This window comes from Sinocyclocheilus anshuiensis, unplaced genomic scaffold, assembly GCF_001515605.1.
Source record: "Sinocyclocheilus anshuiensis isolate Anshui unplaced genomic scaffold, SAMN03320099.WGS_v1.1 scaffold1045, whole genome shotgun sequence".
NCBI classification, from domain to species: Eukaryota; Metazoa; Chordata; class Actinopteri; order Cypriniformes; family Cyprinidae; genus Sinocyclocheilus; species Sinocyclocheilus anshuiensis.
Window position 1 is genome coordinate 718587 of NW_015555799.1, and position 13594 is coordinate 732180.

Sequence of the window (13594 nt, forward strand, 5' to 3'; positions counted from 1 at the left end):
CCCCCCGTCCCCCCCCCCCGTCCCCCCCTCCCCGTTTCTCTTGCGTCCTCGCCTGCAAAACACTTTCATCAGCCTCCTGCCCAGCCGACAGCGTCCAGCCATCTGACCGCTTCATGAGCTGGGTTACATTTTACAAAGATTACAAATTAAGGATTAAAAACTTAATTAAAACAATACAAGAACACTTTCATTACTTATAAATAATACACTTATTACTTTTACAATGTTTAAGCACAAAAAAAAACTAAAACTAAAAAAAAAAAAACTTAATTAAAAATAATAATAATAATAATAATAATAATAATAATAATAATAATAATCACAAAAACACAACAAATTTATTTCAGCTAGTTTCTCATTTTCATTTAGTTTAAATACTAAAATAACTAAAACTACAGTGCCTTGCGAATGTATTCATACCCCTTCATTTTTTTCACATTTTGTTTTGTTGCTGCCTTGTTAAACTGCTTTAAATTAGTTTTTTCCCACAACAATCTACACTCCATACATCATAATTGTCAGGAAAAAAAAACAAAACAGGTTTTTAACATCTTTAAAATAAAAAATGAAAATGATTCCATTGCATAAGTATTCATACCCTTATCTGGGACAGTTTAAATTTAGCTCAGGAGCATTCATTTTGCTTGTAGATATTACTACACTTCAAGTGAAGTTAACCTGTGGCAAATTCAATTTAATGGGTATGATTTGGAAAGACACAAACGTCTTAATAAAAGGTCTAACAGCTGATAATGCATATCAGGGCAAAAACCAAGCCCTGAGGTCAGTAGAACTGTCTGCAGAGCTCAGAAACAGGTTTGCGTCAAGCCACACATCTGTGGAAGAGTTCAGAAAAATGTTTTTGCTTCATTGAAGGGTCACAGAAGCATGTAGTCTCTGTTACCCTTAATGGAAGAAGTTTGAAACAACCAGGACTCTTCCTAGAGCTGGCCTCCTGGCCAAACTGAGCAATTGATGGAGAAGGGCTTTGGTTAGCATGGTGACCAAGAACCTGATAGTCGCTGTAGTTTAGCTTCATGATCATATGTGGAGATCTATCTACAGAAGGACAAACATCGCTGCAACACTCCACCAATCGAGTCTTTATGGCGGTGTGGCCAAACTCAATCCTCTCTTCAGTTAAGACACATGAAAACACACTTCACTTGGAATTTACAAAAAAGCACTAAAGGACCCTCAGACTCTGAGAAACAAGATTCTCTGGTCTGATGAGCCTCAATTCTAAGCATCATGTTTGAAGGAAACCAGCTCCGCTCATCAATTGCAGAGTACCATCCCAAAAGTAAAGTGTGCTGGTAGCAGCCTCATGCTGTGGGGCTGTTTTTCAGCAGCAAGGACTGAGAGACTCGTTAGAGTAGAAGAAACGCTCATTGCAGCAAAATATAGAGATGGCCTTAATGAAAACCCAGTCCAGAGCATTCAGAACCTCAGACTGGGCAGAAGGTTCACCTTCCAGGACAATGACCCTAAGCACACAGCAAAAGTGGCTAACTGTGTGAATGTCCTTGAGTGGCCCAGCCAGAGCCTGAGCTTGAACCCAATCAAATAATTCTGGAGAAACCTGAAAATGTGCGTCTGCCCAGAATGCAGATAATTGCAAAATGATGATGAGCAAAGCTTGTCGCATCAAACAAAAAAAGACTTCAGGCTGTTAAGGTGGTTCAGCTAAATATTTAGTTAAGGGTATGAATACTTATGTAATGTACTTATTTCAGTTTTTATATTTTTAATTTACAAAGTTGTGACAACTCTGTTTTTGCTTTGTCAGCATGGTGTATGGAGTGTAGATTGATGTGGAAACAAGTAATTTTAAAGAAGTTTATCATAAGGCAGCAACATAACAAAATGTAAAAAAAAAAAAGAAGGGTTATGAATACTTTCGCAAGGCACTGTAAATAAACTCAAAACATAAAAAAACTATATAGACACGCAAAAAAAATATATAATTATGAAAACACAACAAACTTATTTTATTTCAGGTAGTTGGCAAGGCAATATTTCTCATTTTGTTAGTTCTAAAATAAATGAAATTAAATATATTAAAATCTAAAATTAAAAGCTATATAGGTATATTTATAAAAAAACAACAACAAAAAAAAAAACACAACACATGTATTTTATTTCAGCCAAGGCAAAATGTCTCATTTTCATTTAGTTTAAATATTAACAAAAATAAAACGAAATAAACTAAAACTTTCTAGACAAATGAATAAAGACAAAAACACACAACAAACTCATTTTATTTTAACTAGTTGGCAAGTCAACATTTCAAATGTTTGTTTTGGTGAAATTTTAAGTACATGAAATAAATACAAACTAAAATGCTAACCTTAACGAAAAACTGAATTTTAATAAAAATTAAACGCACAACAAAATTACTAAAACTTTAACTAAAAATATAATTATAAAATAATTACATATAACCACAAATTATAAAACGATACAATTTTAAAGCATATTGATCAATTATACCAAAATAACAGTTCAACATCATAACTAGTTCTTGCTAAACTGCCTGAGTGCACTGATTCTCGAATCTACTGTAGACTGACTTTCTGTTTCTGAATGAACTTTTAGATTGATTGAGAAATGAAAAAAAATGCTCGCCTCTCATTCACACATGCAGTTCATTTAGCTGTGGATCTGCTTAAAATTTGTTTTTAGAAAGCTATGAGCTCTTTATTGTCTTGAGTGTATAAACTGAAAACATGACACACGTTCTGCTTGAATCTGCTGAGGAAACCAATCCGGAGGCTAAAATACGTGCTTCCTGCAGCTCTATTTTTGTACCGGAAATGTCACTGAAGGTGTTTTCCACAAAATCTGCAGCATGTTTTATGTTTCAGCATAACCTTAACCGAACCCGAGCCGCCATCACACATAACAGTGCGGCTTCGTTCGCATCACTACAGCTCCTCAGACGGTCCTCCCAATCTCTTATGTTCTTGACAGGAAACAGACACATTTACTGGTAAAGGAGTTATTCATAAGACGGAAACTGGCTGCAGGTTAAAGAGGATTCTGGCGCCTTTGACCTGTGACGAGACTCTGAGCGTTTCCTGGGTGCCAGTTCAACATGCCTTCTGAAAAACATCAGCTTTATCTCAGACGCTCTTGCAGTGACCCAGTGCTTTCGTACAATGTCTGCTGTTCTTATGACCTTTAAAAACGAGAAACGATTATGTGAGGAAAAGTTGACACATGGACTTGCACAAGATCTGCTTTTAAAATTCCCTGTCAGTCATCGTTTTGGTTGCTCTGTGATTTAAAGGTGAAGCGTGTTATTTATTTGCCATTATTAGTAGCAGACCAAATTGCAAAGTAGTGTTCTCAAGTGAGGGCAGTATCACCAGAAGAAATCAATCCCACAGAAGTACGTGATTTAAAATCTGCCATCTTTGCTCATGGCTGCTCAGACTTGCTGCCAGGCTGTTTTTGAGCCAATCATAAATGTCATATGACTGATCACTCAGGCGCAGCAATATCATGACAACACTGATTGGCTGATGACGCCACAAGAACACACAAACCCCTTCATCTACTGTAATATAATGAAATATCTGTGAGATATATGTTGCTTGCTGATGAAAAATGTTTATTCATCAGAATACAGTGTTGTACGCTGCAAAAAAGATTGTCTTGTTTTCCAGTACAAATATCTAAACTCTTAAATTGTCTTAAAGGGATAGTTCACCCAAAAATGAAAATTGTCATTAATTACTCACCCTCATGTCATTCCAAACCCGTAAGACCTTCGTTCATCTTTCGAACACAAATTAATGCTGTGTTCAAGTCCTCCTGGGACATTCATAATTACGACGTCAGGTGCATTCAAGTCAGTTTAGTCGGCACAAGATGGCGGTGTACCTTTTAATAAATTACAAGAAAATACAACAGGGTCTGCATTTTTTTTACTTGGATTTCAGCTGCGTAACAAGAACATGACCAATTTAAGTTTATAGGACAACTAAACTATCAATTTAAACAAATTTAACGTCAACTACAGACGTTGCATCCATCGATTCCGCCATGTTTCTCATTGACACGCCCCCAACTCGGAAACTCGGGGCTTAAAGAAAATTTCGAGTTTCCCACTCGTAATAACGACTTTGAGGTGGCGTTCATGTGCGTTCAACTCGTAAATACGATCTGTCCGACATGACTTGAACGCACCATAAGATGCATTTGATGAAATCCGAGAGCTTCCTGATCCTCCATAGACAGCAATGCAACTGAAATGTTCCCAGGTCGAGAAAGGTGGTAAAGACATTGTTAAAATGGTCCATGTGAAGTGGTACTCTTGTGAACCCACATCGAAGACTGAAACGAAAGAAGTTAAATTATTGAATAAAGTCCTTATTTTTGTTTTCTTTGAGCACAAAAAGTATTCTCGTAGCTTCATAAAATTACGCTTGAACAACTGTTATCATGTGGACTATTTTAATGATACCTTTAATACCTTTCTGGGCCTGGGAACATTTCAGTTGCATTGCTGTCTATGGAGGGTCAGAAAGCTCTTGGATTTCATCATCTTCGGAACACAAATTAAGATATTTTTGAACAAAGGTTTTACGGGTTTGGAACAACATGAGGGTAAGTAATTAATGACAATTTTCATTTTTGGGTGAACTACCTATTTCAATCAAGATACATTTACTCGAGAAGCAAAATAACTTAAGTCTTGTTTTTTTTTTTTTTTTTTTTTTTTTTTTTTAAGGAATATATCAAAATTAAGTGAGTTTATACTTAATCCAAGGAAAAAGAATGCAGATAGGGTCAGAAAAAAAAACCTATATCAAGCAGTTTCTATCTACCTATATCAAGTTTCTCAGACCCCCATTGAGATATTCTTGTGTTATGCAAAAAGTCACTTAGCCTACTTTTGATTTTTCAGAAAATTAAACATCATATCTAATGTTATTTTGCTTCTCAAGTAAATGTATGGTGATTTAGCAATGTTTAGATATTTGTACTTGAATGGTCATTAATGGAGAAACCAAATGGTGTGGAAATGGCGACTGCCAGCAGGGGTTAATGGGTCAGTGCTAACCAGCTAAACATAACACGGATAGTCCCGCCCCAAACTCATGCGATGGGTTAAACAAGAATGTCAGCTGATCAGTCAAGCAGAGCAATGTATAAAAGGCATTGACACTCTTTAAAGGCGTCATATGTAGAGCCCGACCGATATGGGTTTTTTGGGGCCGATACCGATACCGATATTAGGGAGTAAAAAAAAGGCCGATACCGATATATCGGACGATATTCTTTGTATATATTATAGTACAGTACCAGTCAAAAGTTTGGACACTTTCCCATTCATGTGCTTGTGATGTGACCCCCTCTCTCTCGCTCTCTCTCGCGCTCTCTCTCGCTTTCTCTCTCTCTCTCGCTCGCTTGCGCACACACACACACGATGCGCAAAACTCCACATTTGAACAGTCAATAGCAAATACTTAAACTAATAACAAAACAGTAGCTGATTCAGAAGCGCCAGATTGTCATAGCAAAGTCAGAATTACCTCCTCTCCTAGGTTCACGAAACGGTCGTCCATAAAATGCATTGCTGTTCTGTTGTAAGTAATCTTAAAGATTCCTAAATGCATCTACTTTCAGAAGGCCAAATAAAGTGCTTTTGCTTTCGCCTAGAAACACACAGCGTCTCCCTGGCATGGCTGCTTCAACACTAACTGCGGTTACTGAAACCACGCCTTCTTTCTTTGCGTGCACATTTGGGCGGCATTATGCAAATATTTCCACATAGTGAGGTAGATATGTGGGGGCGTGTTAGAACGAGCCGTTTTAGGGGGGCGTGGCAGAGTCTTAACTTTGATAAAGTATATCTCTTTGGTTTTGAGACTTTAGTCTTTGCAACTTCAGGGATCTTATCTATGCACAATCAGCTTGTAACACTCCAAAGAGAAAGGAAAACTTGAAATCGCATCATATGACCCCTTTAAGAAATCACATTTCCAATGAATTACTAATAGCAGGGCTTCTCAATGTTTTTTTTTTAAATCAAGAACTCTGACCCAAGATGTTTGAGTCCCACCAGTGAGAGAAGTTGGTTTCACCATGTGGGAATTTCCCAGACATATCTTTCAGATTATTATTTTTTTTTTACTAGTAGGGTGTACAATTAGTATTGATGAATGAATAAATTCGCAATATTGGTAATACACTTTTGAGTAATTTCAGTTGTGTATCCCTAAAAGCTATCCTCAGATACACACAGATACTCACAGATCTTCACTACAACCCACCAGAAAGAAAGGTTTAACTTGAAGAAATGTAGTCAGAAATATATTAATATAGTAGAGCAAAATGTATTTCTCAGAGCAACAACAAAAATAATATGAATTATTATTATTATTATTATTAAAACCTTTGTAGATTGATTGATTTAATAACGTACAACCAAGATATTTTTAACCATGTTTTTGTTCATGCTTTATTTTGATTACATTTTTAAATATTTATTAAATTGTACAATTTTTATGAATTTATTTCATTAGACGCCATTTTTGATTATAAATTTGTTTTAAATCTTAAAACCCAATGAAATGGAAAAATATGTAATTTAGGGAAAAACATAAACTGAATTCATTGGGCCATTAATGAAAACGTAGCCTATTCTGTGGAGTTTGTGCAATGTGCAATGCATTTCCTTCCCTATTAATGGTAGAAATGAATACTGTGATAAATATCGATATTTATGATACAGAAAAAATACTGTGCTGCTATATTTGTCCATATAGCCCAGCCCAGTGTACTGGCGTTGTATCATGAGGCCAGAAATTTCCCATCCTCACCTGACATGAGGGAAAAAAAATGATTGCGTGTTCTCAGTGTGATCGTGCTCTGTCTCGATAAGCGTCATGACATGTACTTTGATTGATTTGAAGCGTTTTCCCAAAAATTGAAAACGTGAAGACTTTACCGGAAACCCATGAGTGTGTTAGCGCACTGCGTGACCTTCTCTCCGCTTAGAACGCTAGAAATCAAACTCATCTGTTGGTGCCCTACTGCTGCACGTGTGTGCTTTCCGGTAATAAGCAATTCCTCTGCGTGCCGCTGTGATATTCGCCCAGTTGGCAAGAGCTGAGACACACACTTGTGATTGTGTGAGTGTGTGTTCCTTCAGACAAAGGCCCGAGGGTCAAAATGTAAAATGAAGCCTCTCTCTTGCACACACGAGGGCAGGGAATATAACAAACGAGCTGCTGTGATGGGTAGCAGAGCATTATTTGTGTCTTGGCTCAGAGAAATAGGCCCGATTGGATGTCTGTAGCCTTAAACATTTGGTTGCATGGGAAAGAACCATTGATGAAACGAGATAAAGCTGCAGCGTATAGCTCATTTAACACAGAAGTGCTTAGTGAAAGCTCTGGCATTTCCGGGTCATCTCTGCGGGTCAGCGTGACGTCCCATGAGTCTGACTGATATATGTAAGGCCGCTGGAGAAATCATTCATCTGTTGCTCATCATTATGACCGTCAGCACTGATGGTCTCTCTGACTGCCCATCAGAACATGTATGAAGATAAATACGTGTGTTTCGTTAGCAATTTGATGTGGACTGATTTCTCCACTGAAAACTAGTATTTTTTTGATAAATGCGTGGTTTATGGCATAAATTAAAGGGACAGTTCACCCAAAAATGAAAATTCTGTCTTCATTTACTTATCCTCAGGCCGTTTTAAACCTATATGAGTTTCTTTCTTCTGCTGAACACAAAAGAAGATATTTCGATGAATGTTAATGATAACCAATCAGTTGACAGTAGCCATTGACTTCCATAGTATAGAAAACTATTGAAGTCAATGGCTACCGTCAGCTGTTTGGTTACCAACATTCTTCAGAATATCTTCTTATGTGCTCAACAGAATCATACAGGTTTGGAACAACTTTTTACATTTGGGTGATCTCTTTAAGCGTCCAGTCCACTATTGACAGTGTTTGAGTCAGTATTCAGAGTGACGCTTAGTCAATATTGGATTTGAAACGTTTACATCTGTCTATCCATTGAATGTTGTTGGATTGGGAAATTTTCACATTTTTTTCTTGGTTTTTGCAAAAAAACAAGTAGCAGTGCCACCAAATACACTTACTGTATATCCAAATCAGTGTTTGGGGAAACGCATTACAAGTAATGTGAGTTATGTAATCAGATTACTTATTTAAAGTAACTAGTAAAGTAACACATTACTTTTTAATTTGCAAGAAAATATCAGAGTTGCTTTTTTAAATAAGTAACGCTACTTACTTTGTTTACTGTAGATCTAGACTAAATAGCATATCGCAATATTGTAATGCATGACTTTTATAAGTAACTTTCTCCAACACTGATCCAAATACATTCTACTTCAAATCAGTCATATGCAGTTAGCAGGTAAATATACATTGTTTTAAGTATGTTTAGATATTTTTACTGTAAATCAAGACGGAGATGCTCATTAAGAATATGCAGTGTATTTACAGTGTTTCTCTGTTCAGACTGTGCTTACATCCTTGATAAGCCCCACGACTTACTAAGACAAAGCCTGGACTGCCGTCACCATCAGTTTGACGTCTAAACATGGAATTTCCTGTTGTCCTTGCAGTTGTTGTAGCTTCCTGTATTTCCTTCCACTCTGTCTGTCCTCTGCAGACACGTTCTGCTCGTTCACAGTGTTTTGTTTAGTGTATATCTGTTTCTTTAGTGATCCAGGTAATGTTCAAAAGTGTTGGGTCAGTAAGTTTTCGAGAGAAGTCCCTTCTGCTCACCAAGGTTGCATTTATGTTATCAAAAATACATGTACATTTGTGATATCTTACCATATAAAATTACTATTTTCTATGTGAATATTGTAATATTGTATGCTGATTTGCTGCTCAAGAAACATTTCTGATTAATATCAATGTTGAAAACAGTTGTGCTGCCGAAGATTTTTATGGAAACTGAGATACATTTCATTTTTTATTTTTAATGCAACCTTGATGAATAAAAGCATTACTTTCTTAAAAATAATAAATAAAATAAATCTTAAAGACCCCAAACTTTTTAATTGCATTGTGTGTATATATAAACAAACAATAGCCATTTCCACCATGTTGTTTGGAGGAGAACATTCGGATATATAGAAAACGTTTAATACAGAAAATACAATTTAGGTCTTTGTGTTCCGCTGATTCACCAAAGAAATACATGACAGATTTATTGATGATCAAAATAGGGGTTAGTTGCAACCCTAAAGATGACCCTTAATTCAGAATAACTGCTTGTTCAGATTCATAGAAATAATAAGATTCAAAGCTTTATTTAACGCTCCATTCTCCCCATAATTAGACTTCCTCGATGCTTTGGATGTCATTTTGCACATAATAAATTGTTTGTGAAGCCCTTAAAGCAGTTGTGTGATTTCCATTTGATTGCCTTTAAATCTACTTGAAACTTTATCTCAATATTTTAAGTATCAGTGTATAAGAATCATTTACTGGAGTCAGAATCAAAATCATCAAATTCCCTACGTTTGTCATCCTTCTGTGATCATGATGAAAAGCAGTGACTTTAACAGAGCAAAACAAGACAATAGCAGTGTTTCAGCATCATACTGTAACTCTTGTTTAAAGCTAATGACATTAGTTCTGATCTGACATCAGGAGATGGTTTTGATTATTTAGTGCTGCTAGTAACATGCGTTCATTTCTGAAATCAGCTTGGTTCGGCCTGATTCAGTTCTGCTGCTCGGGAAGTGACTCCTGAACCGTGTCTTCCAGAGGAAGGACGTGCTTTATTCTGGAGATAATTTATGAGCTGCTGGCAGGATATTATTATTCTCCAGGGCTGCAGATGATTTCAATAACTCCCTGGCGTTAATTCTCTGTAGATTCCAATGCAATCTGTGAGCTGAAGGATGTTCCCGGAAACAGCAACGATTGGATCGTCTTGCAGGAGAAGTCTCTGGGATGCTGGACTGACTTCACCAGCCTGAACGGGACAGAAGTCCACATCCTCAAGCTGCTGTCCTCACCTGTAAGTCAGCACGAGCCAGGTTGAACATCCTCATCACAGTGTGCTTCAAAGGGCTCTATGAAATTGGTTTAATTTTTTTACAAAAAATATTTTTTACATTTGAATTTTTTAGATTCCATCTTAATGGTTAATAAAGCAATAAGCCCCAAGAAGCCGTGGTTTACGGTTAATTTATAACAGCTAAGGGGCGTTGTTAGGCATGACGTGAAGCGGAGTTCCCCAGAAACAGTTCCAACAAAGTGGTGGCCGAGCAACACACAGAAGTAAACAAAGGTGTATGTTTGTAGTGTAATTTACAACAGCTTTGAATGCGGCTCAACCAATCAGAATCAAGGACCAGAACTATCCGTTTTATAAATTAAATTTTAGTGATAAAAAAACATGCCTGATTAAACTATTTATATAACAATTTATTAAAAGTATTAAAATTTTGTAGGGCCTGTTCTTTCATATTTCAGTTTTTTTTCAGTTTTAATTTTTTTAATCAAAAAGCACATCTAATTAATTGAACTATTTACAGTGGTGTGATAAAGTGTTGGCCCCCTTCCTGATTTCTTATTTTTTTGCATGTCACACTTTAATGTTTCAGATCATCAAACAAATTTAAATATTAGTCAAAGATAACACAAGTGAACACAACATGCAGTTTTTAAATGAAGGTTTTTATTATTAAGGGAAAACAAAATCCAAAACTACATGGCCCTGTGTGAAGAAGTGTTTGCCCCCCTGTTAAAACTGTGGGTTTGATGATCTGAAACATTAAAGTGTGACAAACATGCAAAAAAATAAGAAATCAGGAAGGGGGTCAACACTTTTTCACACCACTGTATATAACAATTTAAAAGTCTAACAAAATCTATTTTTAAGGCCTTATGAAGGCTGTTTTATGTTTTCCAAATATTTTTATGTTTTCTGGATTGTTTTTTTTAATGGTTAAATTCAATTTTAGTAAACAAAGCATGTCTAATTAATTGCAATAATGTAATTTATACAATTTAACAGCAATACAGTATATTCAAAGTTTAACAAAAATACATTTTTAGGGCCTAATGAATTTTCCAAATTCCATATTTTTTTTGCAAATTCTGTTTTCAGTAATTTTTTTTTTCATTTTAAATGGTTTAGTTACATTTTATTTATTTGAACTTTAACGATTTTAACAATTTATTTATTTTTTTTTGGCAAACAAAGTGCTGCACAACAGAAGGTAACTTAAAAATAAAACGCAAAATATTTATTTATTTATTACTTTGAGAAGTACAGTAATACAATAATAACAAAACCATCTTTTGTACAATAATAACATTTCTGTCACATTTGTTTTTTCGCATTTTGTTTTTTTTGGGTTGTTGTGAAGATCTTTGAGTTTCTGGTGTTGTTGTATTACCAAGATAGTCTTGTCGGTGATGTAGAAGCTTTGTTGAACCACCAAAAAACATCATAGTTTAACTAGATGAGCCTAGCCAGAAAGTTTGAAGTGGTTTTAAAAGCTTGCAGTCTGAAAGTTTTCAGTTTGAAGTAGTTTGACAGTTAAAATAGTTTTAAAGATTTAAAGTTTGAATGTTTTCAAGGCAATACAGTCTATCAGAAAAATAGATATACAACATATTGCTAGGGTACCTGGGGTGGTTGCTAGGCTGTTTCTAGCATGACTACCATGTTGCTAACATGTTTTTAGCACAATTAGCATGTTACTAGCATGTTGCTAGCATGATTATAGCATGCTCAGCAAGTCACTAGCATGTTACTAGCATGATTAACATGTTACTTACATGATTCTAGCATTATTAGCATGTTACTAGCATGGTGCTAGCATAATTCTAGCATTATTAGCATGTTACTAGCATGTTTATAGCATGACTAGCATGTTGCTAGCATGATTCTAGCATTATTAGCATGTTACTAACATGATGCTAACATGTGTCTAGCATGATTAACAAGTTGCTAGCATGTTGTTAGCATGATTAACAAGTTACTAGCATTTTGTTAGCATGTTTATAGCATGATTCGCAAGTTACTAGCATGTTGTTAGCATGTTGTTAGCATGTTTCTATGCCAATCCAGCTACAACCAGTTGATTCAGTAAAAAAATAGCTAAAAACCAGCTAAGACCAGCCTGGCCTGCTAAAAAAAGTGGCCAAACCACTTTAAAACCAGCTTGGGAGACCAGTAAAAGCAGTCAATCAGCTTAGGCTGGTTTTAGCTGTGTTTTATTTTATTTTTTTCTCTGTAGGAGTTGTTAAGCTTTGCTATAGCAATAGTCAGCTTAAATACACCATACAGTTTATTGTTTTACTGTTAAACAGTACTATGTTTTCACCCCCTCAATGAAAGTCTATGGGATTTTAGGTGGTTTTGATAGTCTGGTTTACGAAAACCGTAAGCCGGATCAGTTAGAAAAGATCCGGCTTACTATATATATATATAGAGAGAGTTTGGTGGTTGTAGATTTAAAAGTCTAGAAGGAGATGCATTTTAAAATTTAGCCGAAGAAGTTTAAATCAGATTTCAGTAAGTTGGCTTTTTCAAGCCAACTTAATAATAGTTTGATTAAGTCTACCAGCACAGTGAGTAGCAGATGACCAGCACTCCGGGATTTCCAATGTTACAGTCGATCCGTCTCATTTGAGCAGAAACCTCAGCGCTCAAACACGTCGGTCTGCTGGAGGTTAGTCCAGTTCCCCTTCTAGGGAACTCAACGCTGCGTCCTGGTGGACACTTTGGGGAACGCTGTCTGTGTGACCGGTACCTGAAGCATGCGCAAAACATCTCCAATCCTATTGGTCCACGTGGCCCGTGACGTCATAGGCGGGTAACCGGGAGAAGCATTTTTTCAATGTTAACTCCATTAAACAGGCTTACACAAACACACAAAGACAAATATTTGTTCCCCTTCTAGGGAACTCAATGCTGCGTCCTGGTGGACACTTTGGGGAACGCTATCTGCGTGACCGGTACCTGAAGCATGCGTAAAACAACTCCAATCCTATTGGTCCATGTGGCCCGTGACGTCATGGGCTGGTACCCGAAAGTATAAAAGGGGCACCTGCTGAATACGTCACCAACTTTTGTTGTCTTCGGAGCCGTCTGTCTGTTGAACGTGTGTGAAACATCATCCTGGTGAGTCGAGCAGCGCTTTGAGAAATATGTGCCTCCGTGTTGGGATTCTAACACTTGAGGACATATTCTAACCTTTTCGTCTGTGTCTCGGTGACCACACGCTCTTTGTGATGGATCACTTTAATGCGCTCTGCTCGCGTTTGTTCCTATTCCCAAGGGATAGAACAGGTGAGGGCAAAGCGTTCGCGTCTCGGGCCGTTGCCGCAGCTCGGTTTATCTCAGCTCGCGGCGATTGCTTTGATCTGCGGTGTCCGCATACCCTCGACTATCGGGTTGCCTGATGCCGTGGATATTGCTCACGTTGCTATAACGATGAAGTGTGAGCACCGATTCGTTTTTAGCTCAGGGTGTGCGAGATCGCGGGCGGAGCTATATTCAACTCCGCCGTGCCTCTCTAATATGCATGTTATTGTGTGTGGAGAGCCTCGCTAGGCATGGT

The 13594-nt window shown here is 36.9% G+C and overlaps 1 protein-coding gene across 4 annotated transcripts in view; it reads left to right on the forward strand.

Annotated features, from left to right (window-relative positions):
- The window catches only part of LOC107674925 (uncharacterized), a 58383-nt gene that overhangs the window by 12915 nt on the left and 31874 nt on the right, over positions 1–13594 (forward strand). For 3 of the 4 annotated variants that reach the window (XM_016469078.1, XM_016469079.1, XM_016469080.1), the window contains one exon: positions 9890–10035. The exons of the other annotated variant lie outside the window; for it this stretch is intronic. In XM_016469078.1, the coding sequence (XP_016324564.1) occupies positions 9890–10035 (146 nt within the window). The remainder of the gene's footprint in view (positions 1–9889; positions 10036–13594) is intronic. 4 annotated transcript variants of the gene reach the window in all.